Genomic DNA, 22,462 nt, shown 5'->3' on the forward strand with positions numbered 1-22,462 from the left:
AAATGATATCCAGTATATGTTACATCCTGAATGTTTTTTGTTACGATTTCCAAATGTTCTACGAATTTGAACGGGATCTTAAGCATTTACAATCTCTTTGTAGCAGCCCTAACCCTAATAGACATGTCCAGTTGGATCTGTAACATTTTATTTGAACTATATCTCAATTATAACACTGTCCAAAGGTTGTCAAACATGTTCACATATAATTGTGCGCTGGCCTATGGGGCTCCCAATCACGGGCCGGTTGTGATATAGCCCGGAATCGAACCATGGTATGTAGTGACGCCTCTAGCACTGCGATGCAGTGCCTTAGACTGCTTCGCCACTCGGGAGCCCAAATCAGAAAGGTGCAGGCAGAGGTCTGGCCCAGAGACAATCTTAGCTGTTATAGTATTGTTGATATGGATATATTAGAGTCCAGGAGATGAGATTAGGACTTTCTCTTCTTTGTTAGGTATTTACTTATTCTATGCTGTATGATGCGGTCTTGTACTGTTTTTTTCTTGTGTTTTGTCTATATTCCATCAGGGACCTGTAATGAACACGATGGGAGACAGAGTGCTGGTTTCAAGCACAGAACACAGCAGGTGTTTATTTGTAAAAGACCACAGGAGGAGGCAGGTAGCTGGGTCCAGGGGCAGGCAGAAGGTCATACACAGGGGGTCCAAGAAGGCAACAGTAACGTCGTCTGGGAGATCAGGCAATAGGTTGATAACAGGAAATCCTATAGGCCAAAGTACAAGCAGGAAATAAGTAAAAAGGCGTCGTTAGTGAGGCAGGCAGAAACTATAATACATCAGAGGATTCAATTATGGGAAAAATAGATCTTTGAAAAGAAGTGTGTCACAAAACAAAAAATACCTCACAATGATGGGCTGCAAAGAACTGAACTAAATAGTGCGTGACAATGACATACAGGTGTGTGAACAGGTGAATGGGATCTGGGGAGTGAGCTGTGTTTAGGAGATCTATGTGTTTGAGAGTGTGAGCTGGAAAGTAGGCTAGAAAGTGAGCTGCGTTCAGGGGATCTACATGCTTGAGAGTGAGTTGGAAGCAGACGTTACAGTACCCCTTCCCCCTCACGGGTGGCTCTTCATGGCCTAGGAAGCTGAGCAGGGGGCCTCCCCCGGGGACGTGGAGCTGGGTGGTCAGGACGGTTAAAGTGGAAAGCCAGAATCATGGCAGGGTCGAGGATGTCCTGGGCGGGGACCCAGGAACGTTCTTCAGGTCTGTACCCCTCCCAATCCACCAGGTAGTGGATGCGACCACCCAAGGCTCTTGGAGTCAAGGAGGGCTTGGACAGAATAGGCCAGTGCACCGCCGACATCAAACGGAGGAGGTGCACCGAGGTGCGCCACTGGAGGATGGAGAGGGCGGTACCTCACAGGCTTGAGAAGGGACACATAGAAGGATGAGGAGATCCGGTAATGGCGAGGCAACTGGAGATGGTAGATGACAGGATTGAAGCGGTGTGTTATTTTGAAGGAAACAATGAACCGGGGACTGAACTTTTGCAGGGGTCATGAAGCCGGATGCTCCGGGTAGAGAGCCACACACCAGGGTGGAAGAGTGGAGTAAGTCGGCGACGCCGGTCAGAAATCCGTTTCTGGGAGAGGGAAGCTTGATGTAGGTGTCGATGTGCTGGCTCACTCAAACCACTCATCGGCGGCAGGGGTGGTATCTGAGGACACACTGAAAAGGAGATGGAGAGAGTAATGCACCAGGGAAATCTGTGAGTATTCGTTCCAGGCTAGATAGCGACTCCAGTGGTGTGGTTGGTGTGTGCAGTGTTGGCAAAGGTAATTCCCTATTTCGTGATTCAGGCGTTCCATCTTCCCATTAGTTTGGGAATGGTATCCGGAGGATAGGCTGATGGAGACACCAGTCGGTCCCAGAAGGCTCGCCATACCCTGGAGACCCCGATCCGAAACAATGTCTTCCGGGATCCCATACAGAAGAAACACCTGTTGGAACATGCACGCGGACATTTCCATGGCATTAGGTAGATGCGGAAGGGGGATGAGTCGGCACATCTTGGAGAACCAGTCCACTACAACTAAAATAGTAGTGAAGCCCGAAAAGTCTGGCAGATCAGTGAGAAAATCCATAGTGATGTGGGACCATGGTCTACGTGGTGTAGGCAAAGGCTTCAGCTTACCGGTAGGTAGTTGATGAGGGCTCTTTATCCATGCACAGACGTGACAGGAAAGAGAGTAATCTCGGACAGTTGCTGTTAGGGATGACCACCAGAACTGAGTGTCAGTAGCTCCGTGGTCCGGGTGATCCCGGGATGGCCAGAACTCAGCGAGGTATGGCACCACTGCATTAGTTGGAGTCTGATGGACGCCAGAACGTAGGTCTTGCCTGCAGGGCTGTCGGGGGGTGCTGGATCGTGGCGTAGGGCCTCTTGGACGGCTGACGACAGAAGACGGAGGCAGGATGGGCTCGGGAGCTGGGTTAGAGGAAGGGGAGTCAAATAGATGGGATAATGAATCATTCTTCACATTTTTATTGCCAGGCAGATGACGGTGAAGTTGACTGAATCGGGTGATGAAGAGTGCCCAGCGAGCCTGTCTGGGGTTGAGCCTCTTAGCACTTCTTAAGTACTCCAAATTTCGGTGGTTGGTAAGGATAAGGAATGGGTGATGAGCTCCTCTAACCAGTGGCGGCACTCTTCGATAGCCAGCTTAATGGCAAGGAGCTCTCGGTTCCCGACATCATAGTTCCTCTCAGATGGGTGGCAGTTTCTTGGAAAAGAAGCCACATCGGTGTAATTTGGGAGGTGTCCCTATCCACTCCTACGACAAAATCCTTGGAAACGTTGTAGTTCCTTTACGGTGGTTGGTTTGGGCCAGTTGAGCACAGCCGTGACTTTGACTTCGTCCATGTTGACCCCTCCTGGTGTCAACACGAAACCTAGGAAGGTTACCGTACTAAAGTGAAAGGCGCTATTCTCAGCCTTGACATAAAGATGGTGGTCCTGTAGCCATTGGAGGACGTGTTGCACATGCTGTACGTATTCTGCAATGGAGTGAGAGTAGATCAAGATATCGTCAATGTACACGATGAGGAATTGGTTGATCATGTCCTGGAAAACTTAATTCATGAAGGACTGGAAGACTGCAGGAGCATTGGTGAGACCGTATGGCATAACGAGGTGTTCATAGTGTCCCCTAGCAGTGATGAACGCCATCTTCCACTCATCCCCACTTCGGATACAGATTGGGTTGTAAGCACTATGTAGGGCCAGTTTGGAGTAGATGGTAGCCTGTCCAACTTGTTCTAGTGCGGACGAAATCAGAGGAAGAGGGAAGTGATTCTTGATGGGAAAGTCATTGAGGGGTCGGTAATCTATGCAGGGATGGAGACTGCCATCCTTTTTGATGGCAGGGTCGTGAATGCTTAGCCAGGGGTGACTGAGGATGAGGGGTTCTTTAAGCTAAGACAACACCATTAACTGAATGATCTCAGAGTGAAGGAGGCTAATCTGAAGGGTGATACTTTCGGTCATGCGAGTCACAAGACCAGTTCCGAGAGGTTATCCGTCCAGCGCATTAATCCTAAAGGGAGGATTAACAGGGATTAGTTTGACTCTTAACTGTTGTGCCAATTGTTCGTCAATGAAATTACCTGCCGCCCCAGAGCCCTCTAGTCCCTCCACAAACAGAGTGACCCCATTAGCAGGAAGAAGAGCTGGGATACCAAACTGCCTTTTGGTAATATTCAAAACGTAGAGGTGCTTACCCGAAGTGGTGGGGTTATGGTCACCCCTTCGTGGTCACCCCTTCGTGGGGGACCATAATGGGTTCGGGGCTATTAGACTATGAAGGGCGTGGAAGACTCGCAGCCCATGGGCGACTGTATAGGTCTGTGGTCCACCAGTAGGTTGCCAATGGATATGGACATCCGGATGTTTTGGTTGAGGTCCGTTAAATCTCCTTTGCAGGCCAGTTTGGTCTGTAATTTACGATTACAACCCCTCTAAGGAGACTGTAAGGAGAGCTGGTTCACTCCTTCCTCTGCCGGCAGCCATGGAGTGGAACTCAAGGGCATTCTCAGTGCTGGAGCGACGGCCCTGTCGCAGCTCACATAACAGGTCCCCGGTGTGACGACCTGAAACTGAATGGTCGAACACCTCCTTGAAGAGGGAACGTGATTCAGAGGACAGATTAGAACTCTGAGCAGTCCGCAGGGCTGTGACCCAATCCAGGGCTTTGCCTGTGAGTAGGGAGATGAAGAAGTCAACGGGGTGATGGTCTATGTACAGGTTACATACATTTCATGAGAAATTTCCCTGGGGAGCCGTCGTGTTTATTAGGCGTGGATATGGGGGAGATGAACGAGAGGAGGCTGTGGCACCTGATATCGGTGACACAGGAATGGACTGGCGAAGGAGGTCGGAATTCATCGATTCGTTCCTCCTGTCGGACTAGACATAGCTGCAGAGAGCTGCTTTCAAGCGCAGGGCACAGCAGGTGTTTATTTGTAAAGGACTACAGGGGGAGACCGGTAGCTGGGTCCAGGGGCAGGAAGACGGTCATACACAGGGGGTCCAAAAAGGCAACAGTACAGGCAGGGAAAAGGCTAGGAACGTCGTCCGGGAGATCAGGCAATAGGTTGATAACAGGAAATACGATAGGCTAAAGTACAGGCAGGGAATAGGCAAAAAGGAGTTGTTAGTGAGGCAGGCAAAAACTATCATACACGGGAGGATTCAATTACCAGAAAAACAGAGCTTCGAATAGAAGTGTGTCACAAAACAAACAATACCTCACAATGATGGGCTGCAAAGAACTGAACTAAATAGAGGGAGAGGGAGCTGCGTTCCAGGGATCTATGTGTTTGAGAGTGAGCTGGAAAGTGAGCTGCGTTCAGGGGATCTACGTGTTTGAGAGTGTGAGTTGGAAGCAGACGTTACAGGACCATGTTGTAGACAAGTGAATTTCACTCGGTTGTACTCAACGCATCTTTTCCCCCAATAAAATCCATGTCAATCAATCAATCAACACATGTAGGACTACAAGACTCTGTTTGGGTGTATTCTAAAAAAAAGGAGCTCAACGAAGTTTGAATTTACTTGGTCAAAATATATAAATTCCAAAGTGGCTGACTCCTCTTTCTAATACACACTTGTGCTGTTAATTCACAACAAAAAATGTTGGGATAATTTTGGGATCAGATATGAAAGAACCCTGGCATACCTTGAAAAATAGTCTGTGTAAAATACTTTCAGGGTGAGGAATCACATAACATTAAGGCCAGGACTCAATCCGATCATGCTTTGTCAGCGTTTACTGTGAATGCGTTCTCCGTGAACACGGGAACATTGCCTTTTAAAGCTGTATAGCTGACAAAGCGCGATCAAATTGAATCCTGGCCTAAGTTGTGCAATACTGAACTTCCCTTTTAAGTATCTTTAACAAGTAGTTGGGAAATATGTGTGGTCTCATTGCATTGCGAATAAAATGAAAGATAAATATGCGAAACAAGAAACAAAATATGCTGCAGTATTTTCACATCCAAGCTCAGAGAATAATACTCCATCATCTGTGTTTCCAGCCAGCTTCTTTAATCATATTTCAAACTCATATTTCCCTCCCTCTACCCAGCAAGATGAACTGAAACAAAATGAAGACATTTTGTAATCTTTCCCTTCATTTTAAACAATAGATCAGTCAAATTTAAATCGCTCATCTAAAAAGAACTATTTACGTTTTCAGAGCCAGAGACCATATTAATAATAGTGCTCATAATAATATAATAAAGTCTAGACAAAAATAATAAAAATACAAATTACATTAATATTTGAGGAAAAAAGTCTTATTTTTTAAAATGTTTTAGTAGTTTCTGTTAAAATAATACATGATTGTATGATGTAGAAAGCAGAAGGAAAATAACAACAAAACCAAGGAAATATGAAGATTTCTCTTACTTTAAGAGATGCAGTGTTTGTCATTATTGTACATAATTGTATTTCTTTTACATTTAAAATAGTCCATAGAAGTCTCTTGTTTTGTTGTTGTTCACTTCTTTGTTTCCATCCAAGAATCCAAGCCACAACTTCATATTTAAACATTCTTCCAGCTGAGCTAACATTGGAGTGAAATTAATATACAGTATTTGTTGTGCCAGTACTTTCTCAATCCAACCATGAAATCACAGAGGCCTGTGCTCTCACCCCAGAAGCTACATTTGTGAGTGAAGAGCTCCTCAGTAGCTTGGAGCCAAAGGACACAGAGTTTGGATGTACAGCTACTGGGCACATAGCTGGGGGGGGGTTCCCCCGATCTAAGAGGTTCACTGTCAATTAGGGATGGATGAATACCACATCACTTCAGGGGAAAGTCAATAACAGTAACGACGGACTGTCCTCTCATATTTTACTATATCACACATGCTTCCAAAGTGCTACTAATGCCAGCCAGAGGAGATACAGCCACACTGAAAGATTACGAAAAATGTATCTTACTAACTACTAACAGTATTTCACTGGGTTGGCAAAGTAGACCTATCTAGCAGACCGAACTAGTCCGATTTCTTGAGATGCACAACATTTTCCTTTTTTTGGAGAACTGCTTGTTTTTCTTGAGATCCCAATTACTTGAGGACCTCTTAAGGGGATAACCCTAACTTCCACTTCCAATAGTCTTCCACATCTATACATACCGAAGGGAACATTTTACTAAGTTAAAGTTAGGATTCACCCCTGGGTGATTAAAGAATCACTTCAGAATGTCATTATAGGCATGATGGTGGGCTAACTTAACGTACTATTATGTTTTGAAGTTTAGTAGAAACCACTGATTTAAAATCTCAATGACCATTCTCTAAACTTAAAATGTTTTGTTCTAGCGGAATTTGATCGATCTTCTGCACACTTCTCACTTTGGTGTGCCTTTGCTATGGTCCATGATCCTCTAGGCCGAAAGCATTAGCCACCACACGGGGATGCTTTAAGTTGGACTATAGCATCACGTACAGTGTGTTTCTGGACCCTGCTGGATAAATTGAAAGTGATGAGTTCCGAAGGCCCAATGCATGCGAGCAATGGGAAGATGACACTCTTATCCACAGGAGGAAAAAGATCTGGTGGTTGAGGGGGTTATAGTCCAATGGTCCTTGTGAGAAGACTGTGGAGAGTTGTGGCGTTCTTCCCTGATTTCCGTGTGTGCCTGTGGGGTGTCTCAGTCTCCACTTTGGGAAAAGCAGCATTGGAGGGGGTTGGATTGGAGGGGGTGATGTGGGGGCATCAAGAGGACAGGGAACGTTGACCAGGTGTCCCCCTTCCTGTCAATGTCACTATTTTGTTCTCTTGTGGTGGAGGATTAGGGGCTCTGTCACCACTAACTCTCATCTGAAGAGAGACAGAAAACAAAGAGAGAAATAGTGAAAACATATTTCCATTTTGCTTTCCTCATCTTGTTTTGCTCTTTAATGTCTGACCACAAAATGTATTGAAGTGATAATGCCCGAGAAGCCAGTGTTTGGGAGGATATATTGGCACGGGTGTTGTTAGGCCCGAGTCGAGGGCCGCCAAACCGTGCCAATATATCCTCCAAACACCGGCTTCGAGGGCATTATCACTTTTATACAACGGGTTACCAACATATTCAAGTAATTATTAACATTATTTTGATGAATTTATTTCATCCTTCCACAACACAAATCTAGAGTTGCTAGAGACGCGACCGAGTTGTTCAGTCTTTTTGTTCTGTATCTTTGGACGCGCTCCAGTTGTTCATTCTAAATGTTCCATTGCCATACTGGCTGGCAACATTCTCATCCTTTGCTTGCAAGCTAGCCAACTACGGCTAACTTACAGACACACCAAACAGTGCAGAAATAATAATAACAGTAGCTGCATTAGTTTAAGCTGTTTTCTAGTGACATTTATTTGGATACATCCATAACAATGAGCTAATGAGGAACAATTTTGCCTGGGATAGAAAATGTGCTCTCTCATTAGGACACGGTTGTTCAGAGGAGCTAGCTAACAAGACAGCTAACACTAACTTCAAACTGAGGCTGGAAAGACTGGAAACTAGCTGCACTTCATTTCGTTTGACCTAGTTTTCAACTGACATTTCTTTGTATATATCCATAAAAATTCATGATTTCTAGTGGCTGAGAAACGCTGCCTGCCTCTCCCTCTCATCCCGACTCCGACACGTTCATTACTGTGGGATAGTTGGAGATCAAATTTGAATATTGAAACAATGTTGCAAATGTCGGAGAGACAAGACAGCAAGGTTTATAGAAATCTCTGCTGTTGAAAACAAAATGTTAGTCGAAAATAAATGTGAGATAATGTCTAGATGCTTTTTATAGTGTAGATCAAGTTTATAACTTCCCTGTCTGGGCTGATGAGACAGTGGATTGCGCAGTCAGATGGAACAGAGGAAATAAGCATAGATTTATCTGGTGGTAACTTGTGGAATAGACACCAGCTATGATGTTCTTTTAACAAAATTAGCATTCAGGATTAGACCCACCCATTGTATACGTTTAGACCCACCCATTGTATTAGACCCACCCATTGTATACATTTAGACCCATCCATTGTATTAGACCCACCCATTGTACACATTTAGACCCACCCATTGTATTAGACCCACCCATTGTATTAGACCCACCCATTGTATACATTTAGACCCACCCATTGTATACATTTAGACCCACCCATTGTATACATTTAGACCCACCCATTGTATTAGACCCACCCATTGTATACATTTAGACCCACCCATTGTATTAGACCCACCCATTGTATACATTTAGACCCACCCATTGTATTAGACCCACCCATTGTATACATTTAGACCCACCCATTGTATTAGACCCACCCATTGTATACATTTAGACCCACCCATTGTATTAGACCCACCCATTGTATACATTTAGACCCACCCATTGTATACATTTAGGCCCACCCATTGTATTAGACCCACCCATTGTATACATTTAGACCCACCCATTGTATTAGACCCACCCGTTGTATACATTTAGACCCACCGGTTGTATACATTTAGACCCACCCATTGTATACATTTAGACCCACCCATTGTATACATTTAGGCCCACCCATTGTATTAGACCCACCCATTGTATACATTTAGGCCCACCCATTGTATTAGACCCACCCATTGTATACATTTAGACCCACCCATTGTATTAGACCCACCCGTTGTATACATTTAGACCCACCCATTGTATACATTTAGACCCACCCATTGTATACATTTAGACCCACCCATTGTATACATTTAGACCCATCCATTGTATACATTTAGACCCACCCATTGTATTAGACCCACCCATTGTATTAGACCCACCCGTTTTATACATTTAGACCCACCCATTGTATTAGACCCACCCATTGTATACATTTAGACCCACTCATTGTATTTAACCCACCCGTTGTATACATTTAGACCCACCCATTGTATACATTTAGACCCACCCATTGTATACATTTAGACCCACCCATTGTATTAGACCCACCCGTTGTATACATTTAGGCCCACCCGTTGTATACATTTAGGCTCACCCGTTATATACATTTAGGCTCACCCGTTATATACATTTAGGCCCACCCATTGTATTAGACCCACCCGTTGTATAAATTTAGGCCCTCCCGTTGTCTTAGACCCACCCATTGTATTAGACCCACCCGTTGTATACATTTAGGCCCACCCATTGTATTAGACCCACCCATTATATACATTTAGACCCACCCATTGTATACATTTAGGCCCACCCGTTGTGTTAGTCCCACCCATTGTATTAGACCCACCCGTTGTATACATTTAGGCCCACACATTGTGTATTAGACCCACCCGTTGTATGCATTTAGGCCCACCCATTGTATTAGACCCACCCATTGTATTAGACCCACCCGTTGTATGCATTTAGACCCACCCAGTGTATTAGACCCACCCATTGTATACATTTAGACCCACCCATTGTATAGATTTAGGCCCACCCCTTGTATTAGACCCACCCATTGTATACATTTAGGCTCACCCGTTATATACATTTAGGCCTACCCATTGTATTATACCCACCCGTTGTATAAATTTAGGCCCACCCGTTGTCTTAGACCCAACCATTGTATTAGACCCACCCGTTGTATACATTTAGACCCCACCATTGTATTAGACCCACCCGTTGTATACATTTAGGCCCACCCATTGTATTAGACCCACCCATTATATACATTTAGACCCACCCGTTGTGTTAGACCCACCCATTGTATACATTTAGGCCCACCCGTTGTGTTAGTCCCACACATTGTATTAGACCCACCCGTTGTATACATTTAGGCCCACACATTGTATTAGACCCACCCATTTTATTAGACCCACCCATTGTATTAGACCCACCCGTTGTATACATTTAGGCCCACCCGATGTGTTAGACCCACCTGTTGTATACATTTAGGCCCACCCCTTGTATTAGACCCACCCGTTGTATACATTTAGGCCCACCCATTGTGTTAGACCCACCTGTTGTATACATTTAGGCCCACCCATTGTATTAGACCCACCCGTCATGTTAGACCCACCTGTTGTATACATTTAGGCCCACCCCTTGTATTAGACCCACCCGTTGTGTTAGACCCACCTGTTGTATACATTTAGGCCCACCCCTTGTATTAGACCCACCTGTTGTATACATTTAGGCCCACCCCTTGTATTAGACCCACCTGTTGTATACATTTAGGATATCCAACAACAAATCTAGTTACAAGTTGTGATACGTATTCTGTTTGTTGTCCCGTGTGTATGGTTTACTCAAACTTCAATGCTTGCAGAAATTACAATGCATTAGTGGAGCACAAGATATCTATGCTGATGTATTACAAAAGCCCTTTCAAGCATCTTGTGCATGCAAACTACTCTTGTATCTGTTCATGATCAGTAAAGTATCAGTGTGTGTCCCCAATGGCACCCTATTCCCTATAAAGCCTTATGGGACCTGGTCAAAAATAGTGCACTGTTAAAGGCTCTATGGGACACAATATCAATAATTCACGGTACCTTTGTTCTCCTCTGTGTCAGTAGCGGTTTCACTCAGCCTTTGGCGCAGTTCATTATACTTGGTTTCCACTTTCTGAAAATAAATAGTTGACAAACTTATCTCTGGTAGAACAGAAGCGATGGATAAAATGAGTGTGTGGATGGATGGGTGAATGGATGAATAGAAACATTTGATAGTATGGGCAAAAGCATGAGGGACTGAAATTATAGAATTTGAATGACTTTACTTAAAGCGCTTCTCATACATTTCTGGTACCATGAAGTTCTGGAATGTATAGTCAATGCTTTAAGGGCTCCTGTTTTGTTTGTTGCTATGATAACATTTTCAAATGTTTGTTTTTTTACATAATGTTTCTGCCATTGTTTCCTAAGACCGAAAATAACTTCTGGACATCAGTGATTGCTAACCTCGATTCGGATGAAGATTTCTACTTCAACAGGTCGGCGGCGCAGGACATATTGCTCACCCCGACTAGGCCCTAATACCCGACACTCGGAAGAGAAAGAGACGGCCATATAGAAAACGATGTGCGGGCACTATGATAAAACTTGCGGCGGTGAGTAAATAAACCACCCTCTTTTTTCAATTGGCAATTGTACAATTACTGGAGAATAAACTGGATGAACTCCATTCGAGACTATCCTATCAACAGGACCTGAAGAACTGTAATATCCTATGTTTCTCAGAAACATAGCTAAACAAGGATATGGATAATATACAACTAGCTGTTTTCTCTATGCATCGGCAGAACAGAACGACAGCATCGGGTAAACACAAGGGGGAGGTGTGCACTTCTTAACAAGAGCTAGTGCCCAATCTCTAATATTAAGGAAGTCTTGAGGTTCTACTCGCCAGAGTTAGAAAACGTCATGATAAGCTGCAGACCATACTATTTACCAAGTTTTCATCTACAGATGAAGTCTGAAGTTTACATACACCTTTGCCAAATACATTTAAACTCAGTTTTTCACAATTCCTGACTTTTGATCCTAGTAAAAATTCCATCTTACGTCAGTCAGGATCACCACTTTAAGAATGTGAAATGTCGTTAATAAATGCATTGATGACATTGCATTCCCACAGTGACAGTATGTACATATCCCAACCAGAAGCCATGGATTACAGGCAACATTCGCACTAAGCTAAAGGCTAGAGCTGCCACTTTCAAGGAGCGGTACACTAACCTGGACACTTATAAGAAATCCTGCTATGCCCTTCGATGAACCATCAAACAGGCAAAGCATCAATACAGGACTAAGATCGACTCCTACTACACCGGCTCTGAAGCTCGTCGGATGTGGCAGGGGTTGCAAACTATCATGGATTACAAAGGGAAACCCAGCCGCGAGCTGCCCAGTGACACGAGTCTACCAGACGAGCTAAATGCCTTCTATGCTAGTTTTGAGGTAAGCAACACTGAACCATGCGTGAGAGCACTAGCTGTTCTGGACGACTGTGTGATCACACTCTCCGTAGCCGATGTGAGTAAGACCTTCAAACAGGTTAACATTCACAAGGTCGGAGGGCCAGACAGATTACCAGGGTGTGTACTCAGTGCATGAGCTGACCAGCTGGCCAGTGTCTTCACTGACATTTTCAACTTCTCCCTAACCCAGCCTGTAATACCTACATGATTCAAGCAGACCACCACAGTTCCTGTGCCCAAGAATGCCAAGTTAACCTGCCTATCGCCCCGTAGCACTCAGAGGCTACACAATTGTAGCCATGAAATGGGAACACCCATGTGAGAATGCTGTTCATTGACTCATTACTAAGCTAAGGACCCTGGGGCTGAACACCTCCCTCTTCAACTGGATCCAGGACTTCTTGATGGGACTCCCCCAGGTGGTGAGGGTAGGTAACACATCCACCACACTGACCCTTAACACGGTGGCCCCTCAGGGGTGCGTGCTTAGTCCCCTCCTGTACTCCTCGTTTTCCTATGAATGAGTGGCTGTGCACGACTCCAACACCATCATTAAGTTTGCAGATGACACGACGTGGTAGGCCTCATCACTGACGATGTTGAGGCTGCCTATAAGGAGCATGTCAGAGACCTGGCAGTGTGGTGCCAGGCCAAAAACCTCTCCCTCAATATCAGCAATACAAAGAAGATGATTGTGGACTAAAGGAAACAGAGGGCCGAGCGCACCCCCATTCACATCAACGGGGCTGAAGTAGAGCTGGTCGAGAGCTTCAAGTTCCTCTGCGTCCACATCAAAGGATCTATCATGGTCCAAACACACCAACAGAGTCAAAAAGAGGGCACGACAAACCCTCTTTCCCCTCAGGAGGCTGAAAAGATTGGGCATGGGCCCTTAGATCCTGAAAAAGTTTCTACAGTTGCACCGTTGAGAGAATCTTGACTGGCTGCATTACCACTTGACATCCGACCGCAAGAGGGTAGTGCATAGGGCCCAGTACAGCACTGGGGCCAAGCTCCCTGCCATCCAGGACTTCTATACCAGGCGGTGTCAGAGGCCCTAGAAGGCCCTAGAAATGGTCAAATACTTCAACAACTCAAGTCATAGACTGTTCTCTCTGCTACTCCCAAGCTAGCGGTAGTGATGTACCAAGTCTGGAACCAACAGGACCCTGAACAGCTTCTACCACGAAGCCATAAGACTGCTAAATAGTTAACCAAATAGCTACCCGACCCTTTTTGCACCAACTTTTTAGACTCATCGCATATGCTGCTGCTACGGTTTTTTAAATCTCACTTTATTTCTAGTTATATGTACATATCTACCTCAATTACCTTTATACCCCTGCACATCAACTCGGTAATGGTACCCCTTGTATATAGCAAAGTTATAGTTATTCATGGCATCTATTATTATTTTTATTACATTTAAAAAAAAAACTTTTCAATAATTTCTCTATTTTCTTTCTCTCTGCATTGTTGGGAAGGGCCTGCACGTAAGTAAGCATTTCACTGTTAGTCCACACCTGTTGTTTACAATGCATGTGACAAATACAATATGATTTGATTTTGTGCCGAAGCTGCCCTGGGTCATCCATCAAAGAGCCGTTAAAACTGACCTTAGATCAGACCTGGCTTCAAATACTATTTGAAATCTGTCAAATACTTTAAGTGTTTACTCTAGCCTGCCTGAAGTGCGAACACAATCAAGCACAGCAAGTATTTAAAATGAATTCAAATAGTATTTGAACCCAGGTCTGATCTAGGGGGGCAACTTCTTCATGGTACTCAAAGGGGGGTTGATGGTGTACCTTCAAGTGCTGCAGGTTGGCCTGCAGCAGGCGGATGTGGGTCATGACCTGACGGCTGAGGTTGGGGCCAGCATCCCCTGTCTGCGAGGATGAGGAGAGCAGCTTCTTCAGGTCGATGTCCGAGCCCCACTGGGCCCTGCCTCCACCCTTGCCACTCGCCTGACCGTCATCGTCTGTGCTGCTCTCCCCCGAGCCCCCCCGGACAATGTAACTGCCTGAAAAGGGAGAGAGAGGGCGCAAGAGTCTGATTTATTGCCGGGTCTTGTCCACTCTGCTCTAACGAGTAATGCATGGCTTGTGGTCATTGTAGAGGGAAACAGAGGACACATACATTTTCCTTAGAGCCTTATTCTTCAATGGCGGGGTCTAATATTTAGTTGCTTAAACAGTTCATAAGATAGTCACATTTGTAGGAAGCAATTTTCTTATTTTATTTGAGAGTTTTTCTCGTGACCCCATTTTCAAATCAGGTGGCTCCATATGGGGTAGCGACCCTTAGCTTGGGAAATGCCGGTTTAGAGCCATAAAGCAGATAATCTCTGAAAAGTGTAAGTTATACCCATCTGAGAACTTTTAACGTTGATAATTAAAAAGGAAGAACCTCACACATGCATAATGATATCATAAAACAGCTTGCTATAAAATCAATAAAACGGCTATAAACACAACTTGTTCAGCTATGAGGATATTTGAACAATACACATTACAGGGTGAATCCTAACCTCCGCTTAAGTCAAATTCAAACTTGTTCTCCTATTGACATCAAAACATGACTAAGTGAAAATTTGACTTAAGCAGAAGGGGATTGGCCACTAAGTTTTCTGCCCTCCCGTGACTTGTCCAGCTCCCTGAATGTCCCAGTTGGCTCACCATAGTCCTCAGATGTCTCGAAGAAGCCTGTGTCCCCAGGCGGGAGTTCTGAGGATCCTGGGGCACCCTCCTCCCTCCCCGCCGTGCCGTTCTCCGAGGAGCCAGGAGAGGATGCTGCTGCGCTCCTAGGGCCCGATGTACTGCTGTTGCTGTCCTCTGGGCCCCTCATTGACGTCGTCCTCAGCAGGCGGGCGCCATGGGCCAAGCCCTTTCTCTGCTCCTTCTCCTTCCTATTCTCATTGTTCTTGTCGCTGCCCTCCTCTCTGCTTGTCATGTGGTTGAGAAGGACCTGCCTCAGGGCTGCCACTAGGAGAAGGAGAGACAGAGGGCAGTTAATAAAACAAGCATTTATTCAGGGGAACCCAATTGAAACCAGTCTCTCGTTTACAATGATGCCCTGAGGACAAAAAAAGTCATCAAAACAACAAAAATATATAAAACTACAAAACAGCTACAGCATAAATACAGTACCTCAGGTTATTACAACAATCAATTGAAACAATTGCACACTTCAGTGAACTAATTTAACTGAGTTTTAAACTGCCCTACTGGCATCAGGTAATCCAGGTGCAGTTTTTTTTGAAAGGTATTCCATAACTGTGGTGTGTTTGAAAGGTATTCCATAACTGTGGTGTGTTTGAAAGGTATTCCATAACTGTGGTGTGTTTGAAAGGTATTCCATAACTGTGGTGTGTTTGAAAGGTATTCCATAACTGTGGTGTGTTTTAAAGGTATTCCATAACTGTGGTGTGTTATAAAGGTATTCCATAACTGTGGTGTGTTAACTGCTACATGGTCATGTCCATTAGGCCAATAAAAGTGTTGCGCGATTGACTGACGGTTCAATTATTTCAATGCCTTTTTTTCCCTGTGAGCTCAATGCGCATATTGCAGTTTCTTTAGAGATAAATCAGATCCAGCCTGAGCTGTTATTTTGACTGTTGAAGATGGCTGTTATTTTGACATTAATTCATGTCACATATCAGTTTGCAAACAATGTAAAAAAAAAATGATTGCGTTAATTTTATTGTATTTAATCTTAAGCCTCATTCAAAGTCTCTTTCTTGAGTAAGGTATCTCCAAAATGCAGGTATTTCAGCCTAGCTTAGAGCTTTCTGTTGTGAAGGGGCAGCCAGCGGAATATACAGAGCGTAGACGTTGGTGATATTCTCTTGTTGCGCCGTGATTTGCTCAGTAATCTGTCACTCATCGGGACACTACGTCACCGCAGAATCTACAGAGAGAGCTAGGCAGTTCAAGCCCCTTGGGTGCTGCCATATATTTACATTACATTAGAAGTGCCCATCCAAGAAGGCTCTAGGTCATTGACCACAGACAAAATGACGTCTAATCACATATCTACCGCAGCTTTGATTGGACTGACCATGTTGCTAGGAAGCTAGACAAGCAGTCATCATCATGAATCACGTTGACAATCTACTGGCAAATCTTTTTCAATCCTTGTCATATGAAAAAAATGTATGTATAAAAAGGTATCGGTGCTCATCGGCAATTGGACATAAACATTACACAACAAGTCGGAAATTGCAAATTCAACAGTGAGTGGTTTGGAAGGAATCAGTGGACACCTGCAAGCGTCGCAAAGCAATCACTAGCCTGCTATTCAGTGGAGTGGGTGTGTGGTCCAAATCTGGGTTTAAGTTTTTGTTTTTCTTTTCCAAGCTTAAAAGGATAAACATTCACATGCAACACCATGGATGATAAAAGGCTGAATACATTGGACATGCTGTCAATCCAGCATGACTTCTGCCTGCGTTCAAAACAACTGGAAACTTGGAACTGGGAAATTTCGACTTCAGGTAGTTCAAGACAACTGGGAACTCTGAAAAAAACTAGCTCCGACTGGGAAAATATGTTCTGAACGGTCATCCAACTCAGAATTCCAAGCCGGTAACTCAGGCCTCTTTGTACAGCTGTGAACTTAAAAATAACTGATGTCATGATTTGACCTTGTCCCCCCCCAGAGTTCCCTGTTGTCTTGAAAGCACCCTTGATGACAAATGTTGCCCACAAGAACAACCGCCATGCCACCTTCCTGTTCAAGTGAGCACAGCACAACAATGTTAGGTCCAAAAATGTCTTGTATGCTTCTGCATAAATTAGCTCATGTGCTTTTCTTTCTTGTAACCATGTTTGCCAATGACAGTCTCTTCCCATTCAAATATTTGTTTTCAACAAAAGGTTCAGTAATAGACCCATGTAATTCCAGTTGATATTGCGAGGGTTGTTTTGTTTGCGCAATGCTCTGTCTATGCGTCTGGATCCTCGTGATTGTATTTTCCTTCAAATAGTAAGCGAACCGCACATCCATCCATCTCTCTCTCGAAGAGTCAAGGCCTCAACATCTTGCTGAATTTATCTGAACTAACATCTGAATCTCTGTCGCTGTCCATTTTGAAAGTGCTGAACAAATAGGCCTACCTCGTTGCAGCTCGTTTGTTTGCACTTGCTTATACTTAAAGCTAAGTGTTAATTATAGAAGAACAAACATGAATTTACTGAACATAAATGTAATACTGTTTTAATGGTTCAAAAGTCAACTCATGTTGGCGTTCATTATTATTAAGGACAATGAGGTTCTTATCGACTTACACAAATCCGCAGGGAGTCAGTAGAAACCACATTTGTTTAAGCAAGTCTTGAGTTTGCCCCACCAAGATTTACATGCTAAAATCGCCACTGGCGATGTAGTAGGGAGTTGTAATTTTCAACAGGCCAATATTATACAAAGTGGTAATTAACTCCAATGACCATAATCCATTGGGCATCTACTTGCCCGGTCCGTGTTTTCTATAGCAGGCATCTACTAGAGGCAGAAGAATGCTCGATCGTAAGGGGATATAGAGCACAGCTGTTGCTTCGCGAGGTATCTCTACCTGAAAATACATGATCTAAGTGATTGATAGTTGGTATCCAAGCAGTCATAAAAGTATGCCTTATTTACTTTAAAAAACTACCAAATAATGATTTTGTCAAACAGCATATGCAGCAGCTCTATGATGGTTAATAAGCAGTCACCACAATCATGTAACTTTTATTAATTGCTTTATTCAGTGTTGTTACAGCATTCAGACCAAAGTAATTGAAACCGAATTTGAAAACGGATTATTTTTTCATAATCGAACCATCCTCAAAAAGCACTAATCGCTCAGCACTGGACAATAGGAAACACATTTTTAGTTTCCGTAGCAAAACATTATGATAGTGTCATTCAATCGCTATGTGTCATATGGGTTTAACTAAGGCCAAGGTAGTAAACTCACAGGTTCTTAGGGCCTCCTCGGCTCTGGAGGGGGGCATGACGAAGGCATCATGGGGCTCCTGGTCATCGATGGCAATGCCTTGGCATGACCTCTCCTGGAGTAAGGGCAGTCTGTCTGCCAGCTCTCCAACCAGACACGCTTCAACTTCCTCCTCGTCTACCTCCTCCACTTCCTCCTCCTCCTCTTCTCTTCTGTCTAGCAGTAGCGGCGACTCTTCTTCCTTGTCATCTGATTTGATGCTGTCAAATGGGTTGATCGATGTGGGCGTGGGTTGCAGACCAGGCGAGGAAGTGACATATTTTTCTGGGGGACACAGAAACATGGGTAATGAAGTTGTTTTAAAGCTGCAAGAAGCATAGTCAAACTCACATAACTTTTCATAGGGTCGAAAAACTAGTTTAAATGTTGTGTAATTGATACCTGCGAACTGGATACTTCCCGTAGAAAGGCGGTCTGGGTCTTTGCTCAGTTTGGGTATCCCTGTGCTGATCACCTCCACTGCGTCTCGCTCAGCACTGCAACACACATGAAAAATGCACACACGTAAATTATAAACTAAAGCGATGTGAAACGGGAGCCTTTTTTCATTTGACAGCATATAAGTTAAATATAAAAAATATATATATATATATATATATATATATAGCCAAAAAAGGCCAGTTAACTTACTCGGTCTGAGGTAAAGGTATGATGTTGTGCGGTTTCGTCTTCATGGTGTCTGCCATCTGCGTTATCAGACACTGCCACCTGGTGGATGGGAGGAGCTAATGAGAAACATAGCAACCAGAGAGATAGAAAGAGAGCCCATCCAGTCTTTCTGGCAAGTGCCATCTATCTCTATGAGAGCAACTTAGCCTGGAGGGACTCGACTTAAAATTAAAATAAAACCAAGAAAATACTGCTTTTTCAGAAATATTAGTTGGAGGACCCTTATTTCCCCCTAGAATCCTTCAACTGGAATTTCTGGAAAACCTGGGAACTTTGATAAACTGTCCAGAATGTTTCAATCCTAGTTCCAGCCAGGTGACAACTGAATGGGAAGCTTGAATTAAGTGACTTTGGGACAAACAAACAAACAGACTTACGTTCTTTGCTCGGACACGGTCTGGGCCATTAGCTCGTAGATCTGGGCTCCGTTGTCTGACATAGACAGCACGAAGAAGGACTTGTTGTCTGTTAGGGGAAGAGACAGCATATCATCAGAACATATATTATGACAGTCTGCTATGTTGTCTTTCCTCTCCAAAGCCCGCCAGATATAGCCTGGTGCCAGATCTGTTTGTGCTGTATAGCCAACTCTGATGTAGCCTGGTCACTTCAGTAAAACAGAATGTGAGCTACTGCAAGATCAAACAGGTTCCAACCAAACTTAGTCTAATGTCATTGTCATTCCAAACATGATGGTTGGCAAGACTGCACAAACACATCTGGGACCAGGCTACCACAGATATGATGCTTGAAGCAATTTTATTGGACATTGATTCCAAGAGACTTTTCAGTGGGACCCAACATTAAGAATGTGACAGATAGAAATAGAGCATATAAAGCTGACACAAATCTCCATTCGGCATAACAGAAAATGACATCTGTTCTACACAGAATTTGTTTAAACATTACACACTCCTGAACAACCCTCTTAATTAAAGTAAGAGGACGTGGCTTGCTAGTGCTTCCTTGTGTGTCTTATGTACTCCTGCAGAATGGATTTCCCTGTGGGGACAATAAACTGAATTCAATGGACTTACCGGTGGCCACCGAGCGTACCAGCACAGTGTTGAGCTTGATGATGGGGCTAAAGATGTGCTTGGTGTCGGCGGTGCCCGCCAGGTTCTTGCTGTGGCACTTGAGGACCAACCGCTCGTCCTGCTTCTGCAGCAGCACCAGGATGTCGTCCAGGAGCAGCGTGTACAGCTCTGAGGTCACAGGAGGAAGTTCAATAGTTAAAGGTCCAATGAAGCCATTTTTCTCTCAATATCAAATCATTTATGGGTAACAATTTAAGTACCTTACTGTAATTGTTTTGCAATTAAATTGGTAAAGAATTTTGCTAGGACTGTCTGAGAATGGTCTGAGTGGGAAACTGGAAATGAGCTGTTATTGGCAGTGAGGCTTGGACCTCTTTCTTATTGGTCTCTTTACTAATTTACGGCCTGGTGATGTCAGAAGTGTACTCATGCTACTTTTGGTTGATCAATTGGTAGTAATGTACGGGAACATTTGTATCGATCAAATTGATTTATAAAGCCCTTTTACATCAGCCGATGTCACAAAGTGCTATACAGAAACCCAGCCTAAAACCCCAAACAGCAAGCAATGCAGAAGCATGGTGGCTAGGAAAAACACCCTAGAAAGGCAGGAACCTATAAAGAGACCTAGAGAGGAATCAGGCTCTGACGGGTGGCCAGTCCTCTTGGCTGTGCCGGGTTGATATTATAACAGATTATAACAGCCATGATGTTCAAACGTTCATAGATGACCAGCAGGGTCAAATAATATTAATCACAGTAGTTGTCGAGGGTGCAGAAGGTCAGCACCTCAGGAGTAAATGTCAGTTGGCTTTTCATAGCCGAGCATTCAGAGTTAGACAGCAGGTGCGGTAGAGAGTATCTCTCAGTTCTGGCGTTTGATACAGAGAGCAGATGGTTTACAACACACAGAAAATCACTTACACTAGAGAGGACAAGCTAGTGCTTATGTAGGCTAAAACTAGCATGTGTACCCTTTTGTTTTCTACTGTATGTTGTAGCCTTCTTAGTTTTTCAGCATTACATGATGACAACTCAAGTGTACCAAAGGGCTAAGCTGAAAATGATATTAGACATTGTCCTAAAGGTAAAAAAAATATATATATATAGACTCTACATTATCAACATTTATATACCGCTAAAACACATTATGTTAAATTGTGGGCACCTACCGATTGTCTTGTCTTTGTTGACCTTCCAGGAGAGAGGTCCCTCATGCACCATCTTCCTCTTGGTCAGGTCCAGGCTCTACAGACACACACACACACACACTTCATTTGATTTAACCCTTATTTTAACAGGTATGTTGACTGAGAACACATTCTCATTTACAGCAACGACCTGGGGAATGGTGGCCATGATGGTATGATGGCCAGATTGGGAATTTAGCCAGGACACCAAGGTTTACACTCCTACTCTTACTATAAGTGCCATGCAATCTTTAGTGACCACAGAAAGTCAGAACACCAGTTCAACATCCCGTGGGCAATGTCCCCAATCACTGCCTTGGGGCATAGAGTACCACATTATGAGTGATAATAACCATAAAACCTAGTGGTCAAACAGGGAAATGGTTCCAATCGTTTTTCCACCATTCAATTTGCCCATAGAGATTTTTAGAAAGACTTAAAATAATAATCTTCTGTGTAGGCTTACCCTGGCGTGACGTTTTGATAACTGTGCAAATAGGACTAGGTGACTTTTATGAATATATTTGCCTGTACTTACCCCCCCCAAAATTAAATGCTTATTGGCTGCCAATGTGGCTATCATAAAGAACCACAAATTCCATGATCTGGATGAGACTGACACCGAGGCAAATGTAAGAATCTCTGGATTAACTATCTAATGTTAGCTAAATTTAGTAATGAATAAATTGACAATTCTGTGAACTATCTTGTGGAAGTTTTAAATTGGCACAATACCTGTTAGCAAAGGTGTCAACTAGAGATGATGTGCAGGAGCTTGCAGGGATTTGTAGTCTTGCATGATTTCTACTTTGATGCTAATTAGCATTTTCAAATCTGAGAGTAAATAGAGAGGGCTATATTGATAAAAGTCAACTTGTCCGAGAGAGATTTACATGGTTATCAAAACGTCACGCCAGGGTGAGCCTACACGAAACACAGCCCTTATTTTAAGTGATTCTAATATCCCCTATGGGGAAAAAACTATTGGAACCATTTCCCTGTTTGAATGCTAGGTTTTATGGCCTCCACTGTGGGCTCTAGTGGGATATTTTATTTTGACCAGAGGAAAGAGTGCCTCCTACTGGCCCTCCAACAC

At 43.8% G+C, this 22,462-nt stretch overlaps 1 protein-coding gene across 4 annotated transcripts in view; it reads right to left on the reverse strand.

The window, feature by feature from the left end:
- Positions 1–562: 562 nt before the first annotated feature.
- The window catches only part of LOC123998912 (rho guanine nucleotide exchange factor 12-like), a 157,627-nt gene continuing 135,727 nt past the window's right edge, over positions 563–22,462 (reverse strand). For all 4 annotated transcript variants that reach the window (XM_046304137.1, XM_046304135.1, XM_046304138.1 and 1 more), the window contains 10 exons: positions 21,349–21,424; positions 20,177–20,344; positions 19,517–19,604; positions 19,101–19,178; positions 18,852–18,946; positions 18,432–18,734; positions 15,148–15,453; positions 14,278–14,492; positions 11,043–11,115; positions 563–7,357 (listed from right to left, as the gene is read on the reverse strand). In XM_046304137.1, coding sequence (XP_046160093.1) covers positions 7,347–7,357; positions 11,043–11,115; positions 14,278–14,492; positions 15,148–15,453; positions 18,432–18,734; positions 18,852–18,946; positions 19,101–19,178; positions 19,517–19,604; positions 20,177–20,344; positions 21,349–21,424 — 1,413 coding nt within the window. In that variant the 3' untranslated portion in view covers positions 563–7,346. The remainder of the gene's footprint in view (positions 7,358–11,042; positions 11,116–14,277; positions 14,493–15,147; positions 15,454–18,431; positions 18,735–18,851; positions 18,947–19,100; positions 19,179–19,516; positions 19,605–20,176; positions 20,345–21,348; positions 21,425–22,462) is intronic.

Source organism: Oncorhynchus gorbuscha, linkage group LG16 (genome assembly GCF_021184085.1).
Source record: "Oncorhynchus gorbuscha isolate QuinsamMale2020 ecotype Even-year linkage group LG16, OgorEven_v1.0, whole genome shotgun sequence".
NCBI lineage: Eukaryota > Metazoa > Chordata > Actinopteri > Salmoniformes > Salmonidae > Oncorhynchus > Oncorhynchus gorbuscha.